The 27,393-nt window shown below is 41.7% G+C and overlaps 1 protein-coding gene across 2 annotated transcripts in view; it reads right to left on the bottom strand.

The window, feature by feature from the left end:
* Window positions 1–486: 486 nt before the first annotated feature.
* The window catches only part of mtcl2 (microtubule crosslinking factor 2), an 84,958-nt gene continuing 58,051 nt past the window's right edge, over window positions 487–27,393 (bottom strand). The window contains exons 7-24 of one of the 2 annotated variants that reach the window (XM_088007042.1): window positions 26,378–26,531; window positions 25,397–25,946; window positions 24,094–24,400; window positions 23,683–23,916; window positions 21,514–21,648; window positions 19,548–19,670; window positions 18,744–18,974; window positions 18,332–18,433; window positions 18,026–18,193; window positions 12,996–13,148; window positions 12,697–12,822; window positions 10,905–10,972; window positions 9,962–10,103; window positions 9,229–9,834; window positions 8,676–8,934; window positions 8,366–8,584; window positions 7,081–7,499; window positions 487–5,962 (exon numbers count right to left, since the gene is read on the bottom strand). In XM_088007042.1, coding sequence (XP_087863168.1) covers window positions 5,828–5,962; window positions 7,081–7,499; window positions 8,366–8,584; window positions 8,676–8,934; window positions 9,229–9,834; window positions 9,962–10,103; window positions 10,905–10,972; window positions 12,697–12,822; window positions 12,996–13,148; window positions 18,026–18,193; window positions 18,332–18,433; window positions 18,744–18,974; window positions 19,548–19,670; window positions 21,514–21,648; window positions 23,683–23,916; window positions 24,094–24,400; window positions 25,397–25,946; window positions 26,378–26,531 — 4,131 coding nt within the window. In that variant the 3' untranslated portion in view covers window positions 487–5,827. The remainder of the gene's footprint in view (window positions 5,963–7,080; window positions 7,500–8,365; window positions 8,585–8,675; window positions 8,935–9,228; window positions 9,835–9,961; window positions 10,104–10,904; window positions 10,973–12,696; window positions 12,823–12,995; window positions 13,149–18,025; window positions 18,194–18,331; window positions 18,434–18,743; window positions 18,975–19,547; window positions 19,671–21,513; window positions 21,649–23,682; window positions 23,917–24,093; window positions 24,401–25,396; window positions 25,947–26,377; window positions 26,532–27,393) is intronic. The other variant, XM_088007043.1, reaches the window with a different exon arrangement.

The following is a 27,393-nucleotide window of genomic DNA, read 5'->3' as shown; positions in this document are numbered from 1 at the left end:
AGGAAAAAACACCTTGGTGACTCATGAGGAGTCTTTCTTTCCTCAAAAGGTTAGTTCAAAATCCTCCAATTGTTATTGAATATGACCATAATGAACTGGCAGACGGTTTACTTTCCTACTCACAAACTTAAATCCTCCACAAGAGGATTCAACCCAGATAACTAAAACACAAAAGTTGTTGATTTTTTTTTTTTTTTTTTGCATGCTGTGTGCTCAATTTGTTGTTTCCCTTTTCTTGTGAGAAACTGAAGCTCATTTGGAAAACAAATAAGTTGGGCCCTTCAACGTACATCGGACTCTTTGTGTGTGCATCACAACCAGCTCTCACCGCATCATCGGGGGGGCTTCTTGATAATGTAGAAATTGCATTAATTATTATTCAAGAGAACCTCATTATTCTCTTGAATAATGAGGTTCTCATTATTCAAGAGAACCTCAGTCTGATCCAATGCAGAACAGAGAGGAAGCAAAAAGGCAGAGACCACATCAAAATCCATGACACGTTTATTTGTGAATTCTATGACAAACAGGAGGCAGTTTCATCTTATTTTACAAGCTACCACGGTCGGAAAAACAAAAATACCTTCAAAAATCCATTTGGACGTCTTTTTCTCACATCTTTCAATGTTTGCTATTGTTTTATTTCATTTCATTGTTCTTCCCCCCCGTCAGTCATCTTCAAAATGCAACTATATACATGAAAATGCTCAAGTGCCGTCTAAAAGGGGAGAGAGCTACATATTTCACAGCGACCTGCGTCAGATCAGCTGTTGACATTCAGCTATTCTCAAAGAAACAGAAGGGCAGGGAACAAACCGTTTCACTTTCCTGTTGCTTTACAATGTAGGTGGGAATTCTTCACCAAGTACTCGTTTACGTTTTTCTCCTTTTATTAATCAAGCACTGTTAAAAAGAGATTATAGTATGTTAATAAAGCTAATATACAGACTGTCCTTAATACCTCAGCTAAGAATAATTTACATAATCCCAGCATGTAATATTCTAATTAGTGGTATGGAAACATTACAAAAGGATGGAAATATTCATGTTGCTTTACTAGGCTTACCTAAAAATGGGTACAGGTGATGCTTGATACCCCAGAGCCTTTAAAAAAGTCATTGGCTGGTGATGTTTTTCTGCAAAATGTTTTAGTTAATGGGTGAAATACAATTTAGGGATTAGGGAGAGACGGATATCCGCCTCTACCAAGCCACATTGTATGTTGTAATGCAATTTAAAAATGATCAGAATCATTATGCGCGTATCATTCTGCCTCAAATCAAACAAGTATGTGTCCAGCATGTTTGCATACTTCTGCAGAACACAGCAAAAATGAAATAACAATAATAATGATTAAATAACGTTTCTCATCATGTGTTTGATTCTTCATATTATGATGCTATCTTAAATTTAGACCTATTCTCACGAAAAAAGAAAGAAAAACAGTGTAGGCTACAGACATTTATTGAAAAAAATGTTCTATTCTTCTTCATTTTGACACGTTTGGAAATCTGATAAATCAAAAATATTAATATCTAAGGGTTCACTTTAGCTCTCGTCTCATAAATCCCTTATCAATTGTGCAAAATACTACAGCTTTTAGATTTAATTCAACATGTATCTAAGCTGAATATCTGAACTAAGATGTGGTGCTTTTTTAAAAATAATGGAATCTATGCAGATAAAGGAAAAGGTTCTAGTAAAAACAAGACACTTTTGTAGAGGAAAGGCACTAAAGTGACCCTCTTGTTGACAGAATGACGTTGAAAATAAACCCCCAAGTATGTAGAGATTACATGAGTTTCCACTGAAAACATTTTCTGGCAGATTTACATGAATTTAGTTTTTATGTTTATTTTAGTCTATAGTCTAAGAGGTAGAACAAAATTCTGTAAACTGTCCACTTTTACGTTTGTGCAGACAATCAGAAATATAGTTTAAAATTACAATATAGGAATCATGTTATAAAGTCGCTTCTTATCTGGAACAGCACAACGGATATCCCATAAATCCCTGCCACAGTGAGCTGTTTGTTGGTTCGCAGTGTATAAAGCCAATCATGTTAATGTTCTGAGCACAACCCTGTTTTGTTGGTAGCACACAGTTTTAATAGCTTTGAGTTCCAGATATAAATGCAAAGGAAAGATTGAAAAAGACAGGTTATTATTTGAACGTGTTTGGAAATCTTCTGCACGCTAATCAGTTTGGGTTTTTGCAGTCTGGAGAATGAAACAATCTTTTTAGGATGGTACATATCCTATGAGCTGTGGCTGTCTTGTTAGCGTGCTAACTGTTTGTATGCGTTTGAAAGAAAGTTTAATATTAGTCCTCAAATTATTGGTTTATTGAAGCGTAGTGTCATTGACTTATGTAAAATTAACTTGTGCCTCCAATAGTTCAATTATGGTCTGATAAAAAGACCATAATGCCACACTGACAAGTAATTTAACTTTTTCTATGAGTATCTAGTGATAAGCTAAAGTTAACAGTTATCAAAGTCAAAAACGGTCATTTCTGGATAACTCTTCAACAGTGTGACAAACAGCTGCAATAATTTGAATCATATTGTTATGAAAAATTTCCATTCCAAGAAAAAAATTCAAATCACAGAAAGCCCTTTGAGTTTATTTTGGGTTCTAGAAAAATACTAAATATCTTAATGTAAATCAGCACTGAAGGAACAGTCTATCATTTAAATTTTTTGGTCAGATTTGTATAGTAGAATATTTTAATATATTTTAACAGGGATTTGCTTTAAATAATCAGGAAGAAATGTGGTCAGAATGACGGCTTTGCTAGATGAACATCTCAGCTAAATGTGCTAGCTTGTTGAAAGTTAAGCTTGGAGTTTTTGCAACAAAACCAAGGCGTTTTTCCTAAAACGGTTCAATAGCTCGATTGAAAATGAAAACATAAAATATCCAAGTCATATTTATTGTGTTTTCTTGTTGAGTTTAAATCGAGATTAAATTATAGCTTGTGCAGGAAAACGCAAATGCTTTTAAAAAAGTGAAATAAGAAAAAAAGGAACAGTAAATGAGATTTTTGGAAACCGTTGAAACATTGCTTAGCTGGTAAACCAGTCAGACATCAAGTACAGCCATTAAATCGAGGCCAAAACGGTCTAGGTGAACTCATGTCAGCGGCTGGAGAGGCAGCAGCTGGTTTTATGCAGTTGGTTTTGTACCCAAAATGAGGGCTAAAATCGAGACAGACAGTAGCACAGAGACTGTGGGTTTTCCTCAGCATGTTATTTAAGTATATGTACTTTCTGTAATGCCCTACTTTTAAACTGCTGAGTCATTAAACTGTGTGCATACACAAGATGGGTAGGTTCTCCATTGAAGCCCACAGAAGGCTGCACACCAAGTAGCACCATCGTAACAAAACAGAGACTCGACAACAGATCAGCAGAACATCAATTAAAAAGTGAAATAGTAGATATTCCAGAAAAATGACTTTGTATTTTAAAAATGCCAGATGTGCAATCTATGCCACATCCAGCTACAGTTGTTAGCCTCTTGTCGCTTTAGCAGGATACAGTACATTAATGAAGAAAACAAACTTCACGAATAAAAGAAGTTTGTGTGTTTTAGAGAGTCTGGTTTTAGTGTGACAAAATATAAGACACATAATCCAACAGACCATTTGAATAGCAAATCCAATATATAAAAAAGGACATGGCAAGGTAATGGACTCAAGATTCGTGTATAAAATTATTCAGAGTATATTTTTATGTCTTGTCCAACATCATATTTCTGCTATTAGCAACCAATCTTTGTGACTTTGCAACAGTTCTGTTTGTGTTGATTTATGCTGCCCATTATGTCCAGCTGTTGCAGGAAAACGAACTCTGTGGTCCATCTTATAGTTAACTTAGTATTTCATCTTCATTTATTTATATAGAAAATCAATTTATGGATCTGTTTCAAATAAGTTAAAACTTCAGATATTTAAATATTAAAAGTCATATTTTGCAGATTAAAAAAAAAGGTTTAAATAACTTTTTAAAAATCCTGAAAGAGATTCCAAGTTTGTTGTAATGCTATGAACCAATTCAATGAGCTTTATTAGTAAGAAAGATAGGTGTTGGTGTATGTTTGTGACAATAAGGATACTCTGATATCTCGACTTTGACAGCAGCCAGTTAGTGTGTCTGTTCCAAGTATCTAAACTATGGAGTTCACTGCCTTGCAAAAGTATTCATACCAATCGCCCTTTTTTTTTCTTTTTTATACCAACCTATAACTTTTACTAAAGCTAGTAAAAGTTCATGATGGAGAAAATTTCAGGAAAATCCCGAAGGTGCAAAAGACTTGAGACTGTGGTTGAGGTTTACCCTCCAGCAGAACAACAATCATGAACATGCAACCAGAGCTACAATGGATTAGATGAATGTAAATATATGGTCAAGGAGTATGAATACTTTTGCAACGCGGTAGTTTATTTTTCCCAACCGTGTGATTATGATCCCAAAAGACGTTTTGATTTATTAGTAAAACTGGAATGCCTTTAATTTCTTGCTCCCACCATTGACTTGGGCAATCTGAAAAAAAAAAAAAACAAAACAAAAAAACCCCCAAAAAACAACAACATAATAAATAAACATTAAAAAAAATTACATTTCTATCCAATGTGCCATAAGCTTAACAAAAAGGATCCTGGTTTAACTTAACAAGGAGGAATGATTCCCAAAGTGTGTCAGAACAGAAGCCATTTCAAGATGGCGCACAGCAGATATGTACATGTGTTTACCAGGTTGTTGCTCTAATGTTAAAGGATGCCAATACAAGTCTATCTCTGGCCGTCTGCTTCAAAATAAAGACATAATTTCTATCATCAAAGGTCAAAGTCATGGCTTTCATTTCACCCACGTTGTCTGTATTTCTGCCATTGTTCATTAAGAAAGACGGCACCAGAAAACCAAGCCATAAGATACATTTGCTCTCCAGGAACACTGGTTAAACATTGGTCTCTATAATCATTTCTATGGTTTCATTTTTTTGAGCCGTTAGATACCAACATTCTTCATTTTAGTTCAAATCTGGTCTTCATGAAACGCACGGCCCAGTGGTTTTCAACGTCTTCCTGTGCTAATAAGACACGGCGTATGCCACTCTGCTATGTGTCATTAAGCTGTGGCATTTTTTTTTTATCTGTGAAGTCAATTGTGCAAAGCAATCCGACACTGCGTGGCGTGTTAAGTGTGGGTCCAACACTGTGAAATCATCGAAACATTTAATTGTGTCTCGGTTTGCAGACAATAAAAATAATAAAAAACTGCTTTTGTTTCATACCCCCCAAAGTAACACATGATATCTAAAATAACTGCTCATTAAACAGCATGATGGTGGTAACATTATAGCATATCGTTGTGAATGTGTAGTATTAGCAGACTGATTGTAGTACCTGTTACTCTGATAGTTGGAGGTTGTGTTTTGAGTCCTGACATCATCATCATCATTATTTAACCTGTTGATTGGTATCTGTAGTGTTAGATGGCAGTTCTGGTTTCAGTCCTGCTGGTAGGTTTGGGATGCTGGCGCAGTCCTTGGCATCGGTCGCACGTCTAGAAACCGGAGTGGCGTCTCCGGGGTTCTGATTGAGAGAAGGTGGCAGTAGCTTTGTGTGGGGGTCCGGGGCAGGGGGCAGTTTGCGCTGTGTGCTGAGGCGGTGTGTTAATGTTTGGCAGTGGGCCTGTGTGCGTGGCAGGTTCTAGGTGTTTGTGTGCATTTGGTGCTCTGGGAGGTGCGGGGAAGCGTTTCCAAGGCAGTCGTGTTTGTGAAGAAGTGAATTTCCTCCGTGAGCGTCTTCGCTGGGAGGCTCGTCACTCGTTGCAGGCGTCTCCTTTCTCCTCGGCTCCAGCTGGAGAGTCCTGCGGACGGTGCTTGCAGTGGCGAGCAGCTGCTCTGGACGATCGGACGAAGCAGGAGGACGGAGTAGCACAATCGCAAGGTGCCTCCTGGGAGACAGAACAAAGTCACTTCATGCCCACATCATCGTGCCATGGTGTACAGAGCCTTGGAAACGTGTTCATACCCATTTAACCTTTGCACATTTTGTCATGTTATAACCACAGACTGTCATGTACCGTCATATTCAGTAAATCAGAATATATACGTCTCAGTGAGTCTCATTTGTCAGATTAAACGTATCTTTTGAAAATAATAACCTTTAAGCAGCAAACATGCTTTTCATTAAGCACACGTTCTTTGTTTTTAAAAAAAAAAGTTTTATATTGCTCTGATGTGATGATCTGATTTTAAGTGCCATGTTTTCATTAACTATAAGTGGGAAATGACTGTAGTTAGCAGAAATAAAAGCTCCCAAACACCCGTATGTGTAATTAATCTGTATGAAATGAGATGCTCCTGAAATAAATGGGCCGTTCAGTAATACTCTAATTTTTTGAATGACTCTGCATTTTACTGGTTAGACCAACAGAACAAACTAAATAGTTGTGCTTTAGAATGAAAATGATACATGGATGTTTAAAAATTACAGCTGAAACTCTTGGGTTATGTCTGCACCTGCTTTTCATGTTGAGAAACTCAAACTTTTGCCTTAACAAATCACCCCGGGCTGATTCAGACTGGATATACATCATTTCAAGAGGAGTTTTCTAGTCTTTGCAAAGTTGACTTAATGCATTGATCTAAACTCTTTTGTTGTAGCCTTGGATGTAATCAATGCTCTCCTCCTCCTGGCAGTTCAGGCCATCATACTGCTACCATTTTCAGTAAACACATTAAGAGCACTTTTAAAGCTTTCTTTCTGATCAGTCTACTGTATTTCTTGGTCTTTGTGATGCTGTTAGTTCACTGATGTCCTCAAACACACCTCTGAAAACTTCACAGAACAGCTGAATTCATACTGAGATTACACTACACACAAGTGGACAACAAGTACTTATTCCATGACCTTCGAAGGCAATTGGTCAAAGTGGACTTTATTAAAGGAGATTTACCACATTTAGATTTTAAGTCCCTCTATAATAGGCTGAAGTTTATGGTTGTAATATGATAAAATTTAACATGTAGTAAAAAACTACAAACTGCCATTTCATTTAAAAGCACAAACCTCGGTTCCAGGTCCTGCAGCCACGCTGTTGCTCGTTGCTTCCTTCCCTCCTCCCATGATGCTGATCATCTCCTCCCCGGCCGTCTGCCTCATAAACCGCTTATTAACAATCCTGGTCACGCTGTCGTTGCCTCCGCTCAGTCCAGCCAGCGCAGCAGCCCCTCCGAGTGTGGGTTCGTCCACGCTGCTCAAGCCACCCAAGACTCCCACGCCTCCGAGGACAGCGAGGGAGTCTCTCTGCACTTTCTCCACAGACAGGGGGGCTCCACCCGGGCCGCGGCTGTTGCACACATTCCTGAAGAACTCCTGCACCAGCCCTCCATACCGCTGAGGGTTGGAATCGGAGCCGCAAGCAGCAGCGCCGGAGGGTTTTCCGGCAGCGTGAGGCTGCCGAGCCGGGCTGGCCGTCTGGCTTGACCCTATAGCAGCGCAGGGATCACAGGTTTGGATTATCACCAACAGGATTAACTGAAGTTACTGTGGGTTTAAGCCAGAACAAAACGACAAGACGTTTGGGCTTTTTTCTGTTCCATCAAATTACGATGTTTCTCAGTTTGTTCTTATGTAAGTGTTACTGCAGGGATTGACCCTTTGCTCGTGATGTCAACGTCTTCACGTACCACTCCACCACTACGGACGTCAAAACATCCGATGTGCAAGTAAACTCTTGTAAAGCTTGTCAAAAAACAGACAGTCGAGAGCCTAATATCTCTTTTATTTAGATGATTTCACTTTAAAAATGGTTCTGCACAGACAGACAGACAGACAGACAGACAGACAGACAGACAGACATGGATGCAACCAAACTTGTCATTTTATTGTAAACCTTTGACAAGATATTGCAGTGTGGCGTAGTTACCCATCTATTCATTAGTAACCATGGAGAAAATGCTTCGCCTTGTAACTTTTGCATGCTTTTAAGTCTGCTTCGGTGTTACGGGAAAACGCCATTTATAACATAGTGGTATAAATCATGGGGCGTGAAACCGGCTGATTAAGCAAACAAATATGTCAGGAGAGGGAACTTATGGGTCGCTTTATAATCTGGCTTTATCAAACATTTGTAAGTGCTGCCATGTATGAGCCCCAAATAAATCTGTGTTACTTCGGCAAGACAAATTAGCTCGACTTGAACAAGTGAAAGCCGTGGCTATACAGGCAAAAACAACTTGGAAAAACAATCCCTCACTTCCAACGTCGGTCATGGCGCCTCAATGTGATTGGGTGGCGTATTTTGCAATACTTGAAAGACGACAGATTTACAGACCTAGATTATGCATCTCACCTATTTCACTCCTCCAAAGCGACTCTGTGCTTCCGGAGTGCTCCACTACGCTGAAGAGGCTGGAGAGGCCGTCGGTGAGGCCGTTCAGGACGGGGCTGTCCCTCGTCGTAGTGGAGCGAGCCCAAGCAGAGCCGCCACTCCCACCGATGGGCCTCTGATGTAGGCTCCACATGCTGCGGTCCCTGCTGGAGGAAGCGCCGTCCAGTCTGGAAGTGGAACCTGAAAATAGCGATTTGCTCGATCATTCGTCTAAAAACGCTCCAAAGCACCAAACGAACTGGGCTCAGAGGGAAGTGAGGAGAAGTTTTACCAGAAGACACTCTCCGCTGTAGCTTAGGCGACCCATACTTGGGCGAACAGCATGGCCTCTCAATGCGGCTGTGCACTTTATCCAGAGATGTAGAAATCTGCCGAGTTCGGGCGGATACCAGCGAGGAAGTGGTTGCTGGTGTTGGCCGAGGTGACCAGGATTTGGAGTGCAACCCCGTTGCCCTGCTGGTCTCTGTCTGCAGTCCGATGCTGACACCCTGAGCTGCAGTCTGGGTGGACTTGTTGGACACTCCAACGGGCTGAAGGAAGTTTAAAATGTTTCGGATTAACCTTTTTACCTGGACTTTTTTCCAGTAGAGCTAAGTTCGCAATTAGAACACGGAGATCTTTCTGTCTAAATCAAACATTTATAACATGTTTTAATATTACATTTTATTTACAAAGCACTTTTCAATACAAAGACAGGCAAGCTCATTGAGTTTGGCTTCCCTGCTATGAAGTAATAAGGACTAAATTCAACAAAAATAGCAGGAAAATATTACACATTCAAAACATTTACTGGAACGAGAATGAAAATGAAGGAGAGACGATACCTGACTCCCAGGCTCCTTGCTGGATTTCCTCTCCAGAGAAGAAGAGCGAATAGCTTGCCGGACACAGTTAGTCATCTCCTTCATGTCGTCACTTAAGTTGGCAGAGATGTCTCCGATCTCCAGATCGTGGAAGGGAGAACTGGATGTCATCCCGTCCACCACCCTGTTAGCCGCGCCGCCGCTGACACTGCTGCTGAAAACGCTCGGCATCGACGTGGAAATGCTGCTGCCTCTGCTCTCCAGCAGCTCCCGGTGCTGCTTGGACAGCGAGCTGAGCCACTGCTCATAAGAAGAGGTGAACGATGAGGCGGGTTGTTGGCGCTGAGCATCGAGAGCGTCCAGTGAGGCCACGCCACCGTCCGTGTCATTCTGCTTCAGAGATGAACCCCCGACGCTGTATTCATCAGAATCCAGAGGCTCCTGGTATCTTCTCCGGTGCTCCATACGCCTCACAGCAGGAGGGCTGTAGTAAATACGGATGCCGGTCCGGTCCGGAGCAGTGCAGCTCCTCTGCACAAAGTCCAAGTCCATCTGAGAGGCTGCGGAGCTGCTACAAGAACCACTTGGACCATCCCAGGTTTTACAAGTGTCAGCCATCTCTGGGGTCTAGACCAGCAGACAACAGCGTAGGTTTAGTAAATGTTCTGACTCAGTGTGTTTGTGTCACTACAAAAACCTCAATAAAGTTTACAAATTTTAGACCAGCGGCCGTATAAAAACCGTAGTTTCAAACCTCGTTGGTTATGCTGGTCCAGTTCTTCACGGTTACATCCCCAAACTCGGCTCCAGTAAAAAGCGGCATTGAACCAAAATGTGCTTTGTCCTTCGCACAGGAAGATCTGCTACCCTCCGAGTCCTCCAGTGTAGATTTGATCCTAGTCAAAGATGCAGTAACAGAAAAGTTATGTTCAGATGTCACAGTGACAAATTCAGTGTGATCTGCAAAAGTATTCATTCTTCCACATTTGCGACATTCCAAACCGCCCACTTCAGTGTTTGTTAACTTGGATTTTATGTAACAGATCAGCACAAAATGTTTATAATTTGTGAACACACACTGATCGCGCCTTTTTTTTTGCAAGTGTTAGGACTGTGGAAAACACTAACGCTGACCTCTTCTGGGTTTATGTTAATGGTTTTCTTTTTGCCTATTTTCCGTGAAAGCTAAATTTGTGGACAACACACTTTTCCTTTTATTTCTTTTCAAGTTTTTTCATAGGTCCATCTGAGCTGTGGACCTATGCCGCGCCTCCATTCTTTGCCTTGGATTTTATTTCGGGGCATCAGTGTAAAGAGGTCTGACTAATAAATGCACCCAATGCTTATAAAAAAAATACAGTACAAAGAAATCTGACAAAAAGTGAAAAGGATAAAAAAATATATAAATATCTTTGTGAAGCACCTCTCTTACTTTATCCACCTGCTTATTTGCACGTGTGTAGATATTGTATATTTTTCTTTTTCATACTTTACTTATTTTTTACTTTTTAGGTTTATTTGCACCGTGAAATCATTGAAAAGTCCCAGTGAACTTGTTCAAACAGATTCTGACACTGATTTTGACTTTAACTTAAAGCACCGATGATGAAACGGCCATAAAAAGTGACGGTGATGACAACAACTAATGACTTGTTCAAGTACGTGGTAAAGTAAGCATGACTGTTTTTCACTGTCACCTCGGCGATGCTGATCCGTTAACAACACCCGCCGTGTCCACAGTGGATTCGTCACCTGGAGGCTTCGACTGTGAGGGGAAAAGAGAAGAGTCACGTTGAAAAGACTTGATCTAGTTTTTGCAGTCAACATTTAAACGACCGTCATGACACGTCTGAGCATCACGGCTCCTATAGCATTTCATTGTGAGCATGAAGTTGCCAGCCGCCTCCTTTGGAGTTTCTAGAAGTGAACTCTATAATCAGTCTGTGGCAGATCGAGGTTAAACACGGATAGCTATGCTGAGTCGGTGGTTTTTGCACTGGAGGTGAGATCTGAAGCTAAGAAGCAATTTCCCCTGTGAGCGGAGGAGGAGAAGTGGAAGAAAAGGACATCTGCAAATGCTGTGCCTATAGCTGCACTGACAACCTTTTTTTACTCTCACCGGCAGCACTGTGCAGCCCGAACTATCCGAATAAACAGAAATCTAAATGCACAGCAGGTGCCTTTAATCGGCAAAATTAGATACTTATGTGTAAAAATCAAAAACTGAAGTATAGTAACTGGCCGTCTTTGTTCTGCTTAAGTGTAATAAAGCAAGGATTACACTAAGTTGCCTGTTGGTGGCACTACAACTGCATCCCAAAAGCTTGAAAAGGTCCAAACAAATGACACATTCATAAGACTTGAGGAAGGCAGAGCGTGATAAACGCCGCTATCAGAGTGGCTGAGACAAAAAGCTAAATGACAAGCTGAACCTCCTCCCAGTTCTCCTGCACAGGCCTGGAGCGAGACAGGATGACAGCAGAGAGGGGGAAGGAAGACGACGGAGACAGACGCGGAAGTGGAAAAAGCGAATGAGTGGACAGGAAACGGGGCGGGAGAGGAGGGGAGCTCTCTGCAGGCTGAGAACTTCAAAGATGACAGAAAGACCTTAAATGCACCTCTGGGGTTTGAGTCAGGCACGGAGAAAATCCCTTTAACCTTAGAATCCCCAGAAGGTCGCAGCCTGCCTCAGCCCTCACTGACATGTTGCAGCAGATATGAGTGACCATGTCTTTCTGCTGAGCTGAACTTTTACAGAAGGATCCAGAGTTGGATGGTAGCCAGATACATTTACTCTGTCACATTTGCTTGAGGAGCATTTTGGGAAATGAATACTTTTAGGATTATTTTTACTTACTCTGGACTTTTTACTTTTACTTGAGTCGTTTTATTAAGAATTGTCACTACTCTTACTGTAGGAACATCTCTGGATACTTTATACACTGCGAGTAACTTCACTGGACGGAGAACAAGCTTGTTTAAAAAACAATCATCAGACACCAGCAGTTTCATCAGTTTTACGTTTGGAAAATTTTTTCCTTTGCCTGACTTTGTTAATTTGTAATTATACTATTTATATAAATTATTTATCTTTAAAAAAAACAAAAAAACAAAACTAAATTTAAACTTATTTTTATATTTTGGTCCATCTGATGCAGTATTTTTAAAGTATTGATTCATGTTTTGATCAGTTTACCAAAGACTTTTTCTACCTAAGTATTTTCTTGGACAGCTATATATATATATATATTTTTTTTTTACTCTTACTTGAGTTAAAATGTTGTCAACTAGGACTACTCTTACTCAAGTACAACTTTTGGGTACTCAGCCAGCCTCTGCTCATATCATGGCATTAACATCTGTGCAGTTACTGTTTCCGTCCACAAAAAGATGAAACCCAGAGCAGCAACCTGAACCAGCAGCATCGTGGACCCAAGACGTCCAGAGTGTTTCTCACTCTCACGCTCACATGGACCAACAAAGACCCACCCTTTGCACCTTCTCCTGTTGTGTGGCAGCGTCTCTCAGCCTCTGCTCCCACTGAGTTCTCTCCTGGCTGAACCTCTCCAGCAGCTCCAGCTTCTCTCTGCTCCAGTTCCTCTCTCCGATCTGAAGCTGAGCCGATCAACGGTCGGACGAGCCAAAGGAGGGAGATTCAAAAACAGCAGGATCAGTTGAAATCAGATGGTGGTGACGTACATCCATATCCACGTCCCTCGAAAGTTTTTTTTGTCTGCAGCATCAGCGCCAAAGAAGTCGTAGGTTTTCATGCTTAGACATCAGCTCACCTGCTTGGTTAAGTCCATCACGGCGGCGTACGACTCGGCGAGGAGGTGCTGGTGCTCCTCACGCTCCTTTTTAAGAGCCACCTTCAGGTCAAGAGGGTCCAGTGTTTCAGTGGAGGAAAGTGCTGCTGTGGTTTTCCCGAGTTTGGTCTCAAACTGGAAGGTGAAAACCAGTAAATTGAGTCAGAGTTCTTTCGAAAAGGAAATGGGATTTTCTTTTTACTAAGCAAACATGAGATCTCCCATTTCAGTGTCATCCACTAAAGTTATAAGACTCTAATTCGGTTCCCTGTTTATTTAATTTGTCGGAGATATTAATGTTTGACCAAACATGGAAAAAACTTGACTGACATTCTTTTTGCTGCGACACTTCACGAGATGCTGAAATGAAAACGTGTAAATGGAAGATTATAAGATTAGAAGTCAATTTAAATTAACAAATAAAAGGCAATGTATGAATTTATTGTTAAGTATGAAAAAGTGACATTGAGAAAAAAATAATTTTGACCTAAAGAAATAATTATAAATACCCTCTAATTCTTCTGCTCATCCGCGTTAGCAGCAAAGCTGCAGGTTCGGCCCCATTAGTTCAACATAGTTATGATTTTTCTTCTAATGTGGACTATTATTTTTGCCATTATAATCATGGTAATTGGAAATGTGTCATAATTGGACTGAAATGGAATATGCTTAAAAATAACTTTAATTTGCTTAGTGATTAAAATAATTTATACTGGCTTGTGTTGCCTAATTGCACTTTAAAATCATCCGGTCGGCTTTATAGAGTGAAATATTGGAGATGGGAAAATTGAATAGAAAATGGGAGAATCAACAGTGTTATAGGTTTTGATAATTTAAATTACAAATAACTCATAAGAGGAAGTCTCAGGATAGCAACATGTCTCATCCTGTATTGGGGTATTTGTGGACTTCCCTATCATCGCCTCTCTTCCTCTTTAGCCCCGTTTCACTCTGTCCTGTCCCTGCAGACTTCTCACTCTCTATTTTGAGCCGCATCGCCCCTTTTTTCACCCTCTCTTCTGTTCCGCTGTTGCAGATTCTGTAGGTGGAATCCCCTTAAATATTTATGAGCCGTTTTACATTTTCTTCTCAGCGTCTGCGTCTCGCGTCTGTGCTTCTGACAGTGCCGGCACATCGGCCTGACAAACGTGAAAACTCAAATGCCCACACGCCCACACCCAGACCTCCCAGACCCATCAATCGTCTCGTTGTGCCTCGGCCTGGCTGCCCGACTCGGCGGCATCTATGTGTGGTACTAATGAAACTGTCAGGCAGCCAGTCACAGTGAAGCACACTCTGACCGAGCCCAACTCCCGTCTCTTACGGCCGCGCAGTATTTCTTATTAATGACGAACACAGCTTAATGAGCCCCACAACTCAACGTGGTTTACTGCAGAGGTGCTGAGAGGGAGGCTATTTCACTGGATGCCAAGTGTTTACAGACGTGTTTGGGTCAAAACCCGATACTTACTGTTTAGCAACTTTAACTGTGTTTATGGAGGTAAAATCTAAAACAGTAAAGTGCTTCTGGAAAGGAAGGAAGGCAGCGTCTGGATCTTTACCAATAAGTAGGACGTACTTGTCACGTTTATGAGTATTTCATTTTTTAATATAAGAAAACTTGCTAAATTTGGTAACATGTAGGCCTAAGAAGCTGTTAAGTATTTTTTACAACATCCCCAGACACGTCTGTGATTCATCATGGCTGCAGAAGAATGAGAGAAAGTAAGACTTTGGAAGACGACAGGAAAGCCAGACGTTTTATCCATCATAGCTCGTAACCTCTGTCTGCTACGGAGCATGCTGGATCTGGAAATATTGACTGTTGGCAGAAATAGCTCTCCGTTCTCTAGGAATATACACGGGGACAGATGTTTCTCCTTTGCTTTATAATATTAGTAGTGCTGTTTTGCTGTGACTGCTAAAGCAATATGAATTAGTAAAACCCTTTTTTTAAAAATCTATTTAACAACTTGCAGTGATAATGTTCTCTTTGCAGAGGTACTATGTAGGGAACAACAGTATTACTGTAATTAATGGTCTAATAAAAGCACAATCCTGTGAGGCTGATAGCACGTCTGACCTTTACATTACATAATAATTAGCAAAGCTGGTTAGTTAATCAAAAAAAAAAATCAAGTCAAGCAGAAAGGGCTGAGGATAGAGTTACTTCTGAACCATAATAAATGGAAGATTGATGCATATTGATGATTTTGATGATGTCACTCATAAAAATGTAATGTTTACTTGTTTCTAAATTGTTGGTGTTTTTTGATTACTTTGTATTTTTGTGCTTTTATGATGTGAATCACTTTGAACTACCTTGTTTCTGAAATACAATATAAAGCATATAAACTTGACCGATTGAGCTTTTCCCATGTTGATGTTAGAACAACATGGATACATACGCCAATATACATACATATATTGGCGTATGTATCCATACGCCAATATAGTATAAAAAAGATGTAAACGGTTCTCCGGTTAACCTTCACAATAATCGAATAATTAATGGTTTACTAAATAATCATAAGTCCTAATGAGACACACTAGTGATAAAGACATGGAACTAAAACAAATATGTATTTTCAGAGCCACAAGGAGACATTGGTAGGCATGTTTCTAGTTAAGCTGCCTGTGTTTTATCACACATTAAACAAACAGAGCAGAATGTTGCGACCGCATTTGATTTTCAAATTAATATAGCAGATGTCCGCCTCCCTTCATGAGTGAAGTTAATGCCACAGATGTGATGAATGAGCAACAAGAGCTTCCAGCTGCTCAGCTTGTCATCACAGAGATGTTTGTAACAATCCCACAGTCAGCAAGGATGACTGGGTAACCTGCATTAAACAATATGAGGCAGCATCAGAAGGGAGGCCTCAGGCCTTCACAGGTTGGAAGAAAGCTGCGTTTGTCCTGCAAGCGCTCAGGGATCCTGAGATCATCTGTACGCTCTCTGACCGGGTTTGTTTGTCAGGTCGAACAGTGAAGATAATTTCCTGTCAGGCTGTTTGACAGGGAGGACAGTGTTTGAAATTGAGTTGACTTGTTCAGTGAAGCAACAGCTGGAGGACCTGCTGCGAGTTGCCAGGAAGTCTTGGTACTGATGTGGTCGGCTGTTTGTCGTATGGCTACACACACACACACACACACGCACACACACCCCCCCCCACACACACACACACACAAACACACACACACACGAAAAACAAACACATGCACACACTGCACACTTTACAGTTTGCATCGTTGGCAGAGAAAAGATTACTTCCAAATGTGGCATCTAGACGAGAGCAACACCCACTCACAGACACGTCCAAGTGAGTTCACATGGCAGGGAAAAGCCAGAGGTGTTCAGGTCTGCACAGACAAAGCAATCGATCGCTTCTTTACAGATTACAACGATTTGAATTTTTAAAGAGGTCTCGATCGGTCTCCGGTTTTTCCATCAGTGTTTTTTCTGTCTCGTACATACGGTTTAAAGATACGACAGGTGGTTTAAAACCTTTACACAATAATGCAACTATTTTTGTTTCAGTCTCCAAAATTTACTGTAAAACCTCCGAACATTACAACTTACATCTAATAATTAACACTAAAGAGGTCGCCGTCAGGGAAGGGAAAAGCGTCTCGTCTCTCTGAACTCAGGCTCTCGTCTACGACTGGCGATCAGGAGACAAATGATCTGGCTTCCTAGAATGAGGCCTGAGTCGTCGAGATTGGACCAATGATTAACGACGGCTGTCGGTGTCGGCGTGCGTCTCTGTGAGCGTTATTAGATTGGTGTGCTGAGAGAACCCCAATATCGCGGAGAAAATCCTCCACTGTGGATTATGTTTAACTTACAATGTGGTGACACGTGGCTTTTTATAAAGATGTTTATTTTATTATTATTATTATTTTTAATCACAGAAGGCCGATGCATATGCATTTTTTACAGGTAAATGACGTCGTAGGGACTTTCGAAGCAATTTCTTCCTACAGGCAGGTTAAAAGGCAAAATAAAACTCTCGTTGGGGTTGGAATATTTCTAAGTGACCCTTTTCACTCAAAATATTATTTCCGTTTAACGTCTTCACTATCTAACAGTGAAAACTGCACAAAGAAGAGAGAGCCACACCCCCGAAAAAAACAATAACACGAAATACATGCGGGGCAGAAAATGCACATAATCAATTCCTAAAGAAAACCGTAGACATATCTGACCTGCAACTTCATATCGATTATGTCCAGGACAGAATATGCATTAACATATATACAAAAGGAAAGAAGGATGATATCATACAATTAAGCTCTGTTTTAATAGACCTCCCTGTCGGCAATAATTTATCTCTCATTCCTCCCCTGCCCCATTACACACAGGCTGTGTTTTATCCTAGAGGCTGTTAATTAAAACTATTACAGCTTCAGCTGCTGCTATGAGACAGAAAGCGAGACAAAGACAATCAAGAGGGGGAGGAGCCAGTAAAATCCTTGTCCCAAAGCCTATAGAGGAGCTGGAAAAGGTTTTACAGACAAATAAACTACCTGACCCCAAGGTCCGCAAAAATGTCACTATGTTTGTGTTTTGGAGATATGGTAAAGCTGGTTTAGTACTAATCATAAAAAACATTTCTTATTTTATGCTTCTACACCCCATCTTATCACCTCGCTCAAAAATACAGTTTTACTTCCTGGAAGAAAAACAAAAGTCTGCTCTGAATGTTCAGCCCTGCAGTCAAAATTGTCGAGCTGGACTGATTCACAGGGGGCCATACACACTCGTGCAAATTCTAAAATTGTAATTTTTTATGCAACCAAATTAAAACATGACTTGTAAACCCCCCTTGAACTTCAACAATCCAAGATAGCTAGTTACCTTCCATCTTTCTTGCATTTGATTCTCTCCAGCTCTTTTCTGTTCACACAAGCTTTGCTCATCAAGATATCAGTAAAAAACTAAAAATTGTCTTTGTCAAACTTAGTGAATTTTTTTTTTAGACTTTTCTACAGCAGCTCTGTTCTGTTACCTGCGTGATGAGGCTCTTTAGTTCGGTTCTCTCCACCTCCCATGATGCTTTGGCCTTTGCGAACTGCTGAGTAAGTTCCTGGGAGCCTTGTCTCTCTTGTCTCAACTCTGCACTCAGGTCCTGCAGAGCAACCTTTAGGTCTGCCAAAGTGCTGCTCACAGCACTAGACTGTAACAACACACAGACAGATCTAGTAAGGTTTTAGTCATGCACACATGTCACTGTGAGAGCAACATGTAAGAAGCTGTTCAAAACGTAAGTCAATGCATGCCCTATGCATTTTTGTGTGTGTGCTGGTCTGCTTGCCTTTATGGTTGGGCTGAGAGGCTGTTCGTCTGCAGAGGCTCTCTTGTCTGCCTGACTCTCCTCCTCCTCCAGCAGCAGGTACAAATCCTTCAGGCTGTTCATCTAAGGAGCCAATGAAAGAGCAGAGTCATCTACACTCCTCTTTCCAATAGTTCCTCAACCAAAAAAAAAAAAAAAACACATCCAAAATATTTCCTATTTCATAGCCTCACATGATGAATTAAATGATTTAGAGCCTTTTTTTTAGGGATTGGTGTTTTATATCTTGTCTTAGTTTTATCTTGTGAAAAACACAGCAAACACTTTTGATCTGTCTGAAATTTGTAAAAAAAAAATATGTGAAGAAACTTTTTTTTTTAAGTAAAAGTTACATACTGCAGCTTTAATGTTTCTACTCTCCATCCACTCATACCTCCAAAACATCTTTCCCCTCTGCATCCTTCTTGCAGCCCAGCCTCCACTGCTTGAGGAAGCAGCGCAGTTTCAGACTCAGCAGCAACAGAGCCTGTTTCAGGTGCTGGGACTCTTGAACGAGCAGAGTCCTCTCCTGACCCCACAGCTTCTGCTGAAGTCGAGCCTGCAGGCCCAGGCTCTGAAGCTGGAAGTCCCGTCGGAGCAGGGCCTTCTGGTGCTCCTCCTGGAGCTGAGAGGGGAAGAACGTAGACAGTCAAGTTCAAGGCTGATGCATCACTGTCGCTGTCAAGCAATCCACAAATCTGGTCATTATGGAAGATTAGCCAGAAGAAATCAACAGAAGTCCCGTTTTCAGTTTGCTACAAGCCAAAGCGGGCGACACAACAAGCTGCATCACATCAAAATTAAACTCTTTGTCCTTTGTGCAAGACCATATAATTGTGACGGCAGAATCATCCTGTGGGGACAATTTACATCAGTGGAAACAGGCAAGCTGCTTAAATTTAGAGCAAAAAGCTATAGAGACATTGATCTTAGCCACAAAATGAAATAAAATGTAAACAGTTCAACACTTTTGCAAAGAACTGTAGTTAGTGACCAAGAAATAAAAAAAAAACAAAGGAGGACACAGAAACCACCCGAGGTTCTGCTCATTCTTGAGAGGAAACCCTGAAAACGTTGAGATTCACTTTGGAAATAATAAAACAGAAAAAGAGTTCAAGCACAAACACACTGATCCAACAGAACTAGATTTTTGGGGAAAACTTACTATTATTATTGTTTGCTCCTCCTTTAAACTGACCTGTGAGAGTCTCAGGCTGATTCCTTTGTGGTTCTGCCTTTCTCGCTCCAGCTCCTCCAGAGTTCCTCTGGCTGACTCCTTTTCTGTGGACAGCTGCGCCTGCAGGTCACTGAGCTGGACAGACTGGAGAGAAAAGGAAATGAGAGTTGACAATTATAACGAAGGGGAATTAATAAGTAAACATGTGGAAAGAGCAAATAACTGATGGAGAAGAAGTGACTAAGGAGGATTTACAAGAAAATGACAAAAATGGACCCTTTGGGTAAAAGAAAAGAGATGTGCCTCTTCACCTTTAAATCAACCCTGAGCTGTACAAGTCTACTGCGAGTCTTCACAAACCTCCTACATCTGTACTCATGCACTCTCCCATGGCTCATTTAGCTGCTGAGTGAGTGCAATCCATCGACCCTCCACAGTACCATGAATGTCCTTTTTTACCCTCCCCTGGGCTTGGCTCTCTACCTCCATCAACCCCAACCAAGAGCAACTTCCCACTCGTAAGAGAAATTACTTCTTCTGTTACAAAATGACTCTGGTGCAAAGAAGTATATTGAAAAATTAGGAATTAATTGATACAATATTAATTTCATTCACATTCTAGGCATTTACGTGAAGAAATAGAGTCCAAATCCAGTAATTCCAATGAATATGACTATAAAAGAATATGAGTTTATAGACATATTTGTCCATTCAATCATAAACTGAAGCTGAAGGTTTCAGGGGGGAAATCTGAGTGGAAGAATACATCTGTGCTGTCACACTAAAACCTGTTGAACAGATGGACAGACCAGATTTACTTTTTGACCCCGAGGCTCAGCACTAAATACCGATTTCTGGGTCTGTCATCGCCCTCCACTTATCTGCCTCTCTCGGTTTATTTTGGTGTTCCCTGACCTATTCACCCTCATACTCGTGGATAAAGATGCAGATGCATGAAGCCCTGGTTGCCATGGAAGCACAGCATAAAAAGGTCAAGCAAACAGCGGTCTAGTCTTACTCCTGGTGCCACTGCGGGACGGTGCGGTAGCTGTTTATTTTGGTTGTGACGATGTGCCGATAAAGTTTGTCCGACACAGAGCGGCATCTCACCCAAATCTTCCAGCTGGCTCACCCATTTGCTGCCGTACCATTGAAAAGGCTTCGAATAATTAGTTTATATGGTTATCAATTATTTCTATGAAATGCTTATAGAGATCTAAATCATAGTCAAATTTGAACTCGTTAAACCAATGCGAAGATATAGAACTAAATCTGTTTGGTTCTATGACTGCAAACTATGACTTTAAAAGCATTATATTTCAGCACTGTAAAGAAAGCAAACACACCCCCTGCTTCTCTGCTTAGACATCCCACAATCCTGCTGCGCTGCACCATTGTCAGTGTCACTTGCCCAAGCAAATACTACATGGCCCACCTCCAGAATCACATGTACAAACGGCGACAACGTGTAGATAAACATGGGTAACTAATGTCGGCCCGGTTTTGCTTATGGGGCCGATAATCTTCAGCACTCTGATGACTGCTCACACAAACACAGCTGCCAATTTGTAGCTGCCTGAATATGTAGCTACTGTATTTTATGGATCCCGATGTAAAGTGGAGTCGTTGTAAAGCGACATTAAAGCACAGCCTCTTTCTCTTCTAGCTTCATAAATGATCTTGTCTTGTGAAAGTAAAAATATAAAATGTTTGGAAAATTAAGTGCACCTCAGAAATCCTAGATACGTACAAAGTACGTAAAGCATGCAAGTGCTTAGAATGTAAAGGCGTCGTACTTTCTTTTGCTTTGTTTGGCTAAAGTATTATTACGCCGGTCAAAGTTTTACGCTTAGGCTTTTGGTGTGACCTCCGCTGCTGTCTGGTTAAAAAATGGCGCTGGCTTTCAGCCAAGAGATGCACTGATGGCGGACATAGTGGGTCTCCAGTAGGAGTTGTTTGCTGTCATGTTGTTCATGATTGAGCGTACCGTGGAACGATCCGTCTCCTTTTCCTGCTCCGTTTGTCCAGCTGCCCGATTTTGCGTGTTGTTGCTGATGGATTGGCTGCTCTGGTAAGTGCCATCTTTCTCGTCTGGATCTGATTGGTCCCTATAATCAGGCTGCTGCATGCATGGGCAAGTTAATGAAGAAGAAGAAGAAAAAGAAGAAGAAGAAGAAGAAAGAAAACACACAAACAAAAAAATCATAGAGAAAAGATGTAGAAATGAGGAAGGAAACATTTTGGGAGGGGGGAAAAAAATTGAAGGTGACAGAAAACATGACAATAATAAGAAAAAACAATACAACCAAAATGGTGTCCATCAATGAGACATCAAGAAAACTAGGGGAGAAAAAACTTATGGGCCTCACAAGACAAAGAAAAGGATGTAGAGGAAGAAGAGCTTGGTCAAAGAGGAATATGAAAGTGTGGAGAAAAGAAAGAAAAGGACAATGGAGGGTAGAATGAACGGCTGAGGGGCAAGGAGGGAACGTTTTTAATGGAAGAGGACACAGAGTAGTGCAACAGATGGCAATACAGGGTTAAAATGGGAATGAGCGATAACGAAGGGGGACGGAGGGAGAGAAGGAGAAGAAAAGAAGGAATGGGAAGGGAAAGAGAAGGAGTAAGGCAGTTAGGATGAAAGGTCAGAGCGAAGGGCGGAGGGAGCAATAAGGCGCAGAAGAAGAGAGAGAAACGAGTGACGTGAAGCAATAAAAGGGACGAGTTGCAGCAAAAGATGTGAGGGGCGTAAGGAGACGTCAGAGAGAAGCAAGGTGATGAAGGAAGGAATGGAAATGAGCATGCGTGAGCGGTGGCAACAAAGGTGGTGTGAAAGGTGGGAGAGGAGGCGGGAGGGAGCCAACAGCAGAAATCGATCGGATATGGAGCCCATGCAGACAGAAGGAGGGACAAGAGAGGGAAGACAGGGGAGGAGAGATAGAAGGGGTTGGAACTGGCCTCTAATGGAGTATCGTCACTTGAATCTACCGATCATTTAATCACACCTTCTTAAAAACCAATAAGCTGGACCAGATCAGAAGAGAAAAATGATTTTACAATGCATGACTCTTTTGCTATTGAATCAGCTCTATGAAAACTTTTGCGATTTAAATGCCATTATCTAACTTTACTTAGAAATTTCAGTAGATTATTCCATCTTATCAAACCGAATTCCCCCATTGGTGAAGTCTAAGAAAAAAATGACGTCCATCTGTAAAGTCGTGTAAAGACAAAACAATCGAAGTTAATTCAAAATCTCTGCTGAGTTTTATTGTACTTTCTTGGCTCATTTATTGAATTTTACAATAATAAGTTACATTTAAATTTTTAAAAAATCTCCACCGAAACACCAATATAGATCTGAAATAACTTCAGCTTGCCTTTACGTTTTTCAAACATCTGTGCAGGTTCCAAATCCAGCCAGAAAATAAAACCTATTAAATGTTCTGATGTTCCCTCTGATCCGTTCTTGATATTTCAGAATCTCTAACTATTTCTTGTAAATTGCGTTTGCAGACCCACAATCAAATCATCCAGTTGTCATGACACAAAGGAAACAAGAACCACCAACTAAGACTTCACGATGCCAAACTCCAATAAAGGTAGACCTCTCATAAACGATCAATATTTGATAACCTCTCTGACCAGGCAACTGGCTCCATTTGAGGCTCCAAGCAGCATTAAACACAGGTTAGGAGGCATTAAAACAGCATGCAGAGGACATGCAGAGTTTGGTTTTGTTTTGCTTTTACGCCAGCAGCTCATATCTGACTTAATACTCTGCAGAGACCGGAATGCGTCCCACAGTTTTCCGGCCTATGCATGATGAGCATTGGAAATTGTGAATTTGGATCAACAGCAACTCCAATTAAACAGCTGATATGGCCAGGATGTTGCCGCAGATCTGAGCATGCTGTGTAAATGAATTTTTGCTCTGTGCAAAGAAACTCAAAAAGAAAGCAAGGTGGAATGGGACTGAGAGAGAAGTCGGCCAAAACAATGCTTAGGCACTAGAACAACAACAGATCAACAACAAAGAAACTTAAAAAAAACAAAAAAAACATACTAGAGAAATATAATTACCTAAGAATTCAATGGATCAAAGCAAAACAGTGGTAAGGAGTGAAGGAGAGGACTGTGCTTCGTGTATTTTTACCTTGTGCTCGACTTTGTTGTCTTGATCCTGGCTGTCTCCGGAGCAGGGGACGGAAGCGCAGGGAGACGCTGGAGGGGAGGCCCCTTCCACCTGAGCGTCTCTGCCCCCAGATGGAGGTTTACCCAGGCCGTCTACCTGCTCTACAAAGGCCTGCAGCTGGGTGTGCAGGGCCTGAAGCCTGCTGGTCAGAGCACCAACCAGAGGACGGTCCGCCAAATCGGAAAGCTCCGAGATCTGAAGAGCGGAAAGCGCAACCTTCATCACACGGCTTGTCGAAACCGATAGAGGGGATCAGGTAGTGTAATAACGAAAATGTATTTTCTATCGTCACAAGGATTTGATAAATAGATTTAAAGATGAATAAAATTTCACGTGACGCTTTCAAAAACAGACCGAACGGAGGGCGCGTACCTGGCAGTGAGGCTGAGGTTTCTCCAGGTCGCACGGCTCTGCTGCCTCATTGCTGCAGACCTTGTGATACAGCGAAGGAGAGGAGGAGGAGGACAGGCAGTTGGACTCGGGGGAGGTCAGCAGCTGTATGGCAGTGGAAACCAAACGAGCCTGGTCCCTCATGGCCAACAAGGCATCGCGGTCCTTCTGCCCCAGGCACCCAGAGAGCGGAGTCGTTGCCTCAGCGTTGTCCTCGATCTTCTTTTTCTGTTCGTCCATCTCCTTGGCATCGTTCTCACCACCCACTGGCTCTTTGCGATGAGGCGGGCTGACAAACAAGCAAGAGGGGACCTCTGTTATCGCCTATGTAGTCGTTACTGAAGACGATTTGTGTATCGAAGGAAATGTAAAAAAAAAAAGAAGTGACTAAAACTAAAGAGATAATTTGTAGTTTTGTTTCAGCTGATAATGCTGTTAAATGCAACAACTGAACGAAATTACATAGATGGGATGCACACTACATCTGCAAACCGATCGTAACTGATGTGTTCTTACTGACAAATATCTGGACAAAACATTTTGGCTGCTGATTCTCAGCTGAATCTCTGATGTAAACAAAAACATATAATCCGATAATACTGTGCAGATCATAGTTACAGGTCACTGATTAAAGGTTTGAAAGTGCAACTAGAGGATACAACTTGTTACAACATACATATCAGTAACTTTGGCTTGACACGATTTTAGATAAAATCCAGTGTCAAGGGTTGAGAAGCTTATTATCACATGCCATCACAGTGATACCAGACCACATCACAGCAGCTCTACAGTCCTTCCATCCCTTAGCCAGAATTCAAACGTGGAGAAGCAGCATTCAGCTTCAACGCTCCTCTAACATGGAAGACACTTTGAGAAAACCGCTAAATCTTCACGTCTTGTTTGGGCACGGCGGATGCGAATTGGCGTTTTCAATACTCTGGTACAACCCATCAAATGGTGGCATTTATGTTTGAGTTGTAGATTGTGCCTTTTTGAATAAATGAAATCATCAATGAAATGAACCAGCTGAACCACTGAGTTCCTGCAGGTCAAGGCTAAAAACTTGTCTTTGATGAGCAGCATGTGGAACATTGGTCAACAATTTGATTTTGACGATGACATTTGATCAAATCTAATGTTTGTTGCTTGTTTTGTAATTCATTGATATTGTTTGTATGGTGCATAGCACTTTGACCTGCCTTGCCGCTGAAATGCGCCATACAAACTGACTTGACACAATAACAGCATGCTGAAAGAAGCATCGGAAAACGATATCCAGACATACCTGAGAGGGAGGCACTCAGCCGAGTCTCCGGCTTCTGCATCTGTCTCCAAAGCCAGCCTCAACGAGGAGGAGGAGGACGAGGAGGAAGGAGCGTGGTACGAGGCGAGATCGCAGCGCTGCAGGTTGGACAGCAGCACGCGGTTCTCGTACTGCAGCTTCTTCAGTTTCCCGCTCAGCTCTCCCACCTGAAGCCTCGTCAGCCTCAGTTCCTCCTCGGGGGTCGGCGTGTCGGTGCTGATGAGCACGGCCCCGTCCTGGACCGAGTGGCTGTCGTTCAGCAGCCCGTCCGTCAGGGACATCAGCGACTCGGCGGACAGCGCGGACGTCGCGGGCGGGAGTTCGGATTTGTAGCGGTTGATCTCATTCATCAGCAGCTTGTTTTGCTCCTCCATCTCGATCAGAGACCTCCTCAGCAGCTCGGCCTCCTCCTCCACAAACTGCAGGTGTCTCTGGAGCTCCATGACGTTTTCGGACGAGGCCCCTCCGCCAAGCACCACGGCCCCTCCGAGCCCGGCCCCTGGACCAACGCTGGAAAGTTCTTGGTGGCCGTCTAGGAGTAAAGACAGTCGTTTCAGAAAAAAACTTGGAAAAAAAAACAAAAAAAAACTGTCGACAAAATTCTGAAAGAGAAAGTATTTAAGATTTAAATAGATATAATAAAGATTTTCACATGAGGAAACAGCTGACAGATTTTAATTAACAGTTCTAAAATGTGTCCTGGCACCTCGGCTGAACAGCATAGGATGGCAAAACGGGCAAAACAGGGGGAAAAATTGCTACTGATGTTAACAATGTGTAAATAATTGCACAGTCAGTGATGAGAATGTGAGGTTTAAGTTTCATCTATTGGTGATGTGTGTACCGTATGCAAGATGTGCAATATTACTATGTCAATTGACATGACTAAATGTTTCCTTATTTATTGTTTACTTTTTAATCGAAGGAAATAAAATAAAATGAACAACTAATAGGAGTAGCCACCTTGTGAGCCCTTCATTTCGTCCATTTCGGCTCGGAGTCCCCTGTTCTCCACCTCCAGCTCCACGATGCGTCGACTCAGCAGGTTGGCCTCCTCCTCCACTAGCTTCAGGTGAACTCTGACCTCAGCTTCGCGAGTGTGTGGAGAGTCGGCAACCTGAGACGAGTCAAACAGGGCAAACAGTGACCTCAAGCGTCTCGACGGATGTTTGCCTGAAAATGTTTAGCTGAGAGTCTGTTTGCGTCGCTCGCACTGTTCAGTGCTTTCTTTTTTAACTCATCTGGTATTTATCCCTGCTTTGTCGTGATAAATGTTGTTAGTAAACCGTGTTGTCTGTTCAGATGCTTTTGAAGATTTTAAGGAAAATAAAAAGTTAATACATGCACATACAAGCAATTAAAATTCTATTGAGTTGTTAAGAAAAAAAAATCAGTTTAATAAAATACAAAAAGTTTGAGTTTAGCTTTAAAGTGCTTTGGTGGTTTTTAAAGCAATGCAACTTTCCCTCTGCAGGGTTTTTCTCAGGCACACCCACCGGCATATAATGACCACATTGGCCTCTTGAGTGTTTTGTGGGAAGAAAAGAAATGCAATAGTTTACCACTATAATACACTAATGCTGTAATGAGACTGTTTACCAAACCACAACTTGTACAAAACAGCCAGCAAAGACGTAACATTGTTTATGGAGTTCCCACACATTTAAAATGCTAAACTTTTCCAGATACAATTTTTCTTTGTTGTCAGGAAGGAAGGAAGGAAGGAAGGAAGGAAGGGAGGGAGGGAGGGAGGGAGGGAGGGAGGGAGGGAGGAAGGAAGGAAGGAAGGAAGGAAGGAAGGAAGGAAGGAAGGAAGGAAGGAAGGAAGGAAGGAAGGAAGGAAGGAAGGAAGGAAGGAAGGAAGGAAGGAAGGAAGGAAGGAAGGAAGGACGGACGGATCCAACAACAGAAAATTATCATGGGAGGCAAAACAAAAGGAAAGAAGAAAGCAGGGAAAGATGGATGGGCAAAAGGGAAGG

This window comes from Poecilia mexicana, unplaced genomic scaffold (genome assembly GCF_051168715.1).
Source record: "Poecilia mexicana isolate PSO_F unplaced genomic scaffold, ASM5116871v1 scaffold_7, whole genome shotgun sequence".
In the NCBI taxonomy this organism is placed as follows: domain Eukaryota; kingdom Metazoa; phylum Chordata; class Actinopteri; order Cyprinodontiformes; family Poeciliidae; genus Poecilia; species Poecilia mexicana.
This window is presented reverse-complemented; position numbering and strand designations above follow the sequence as displayed.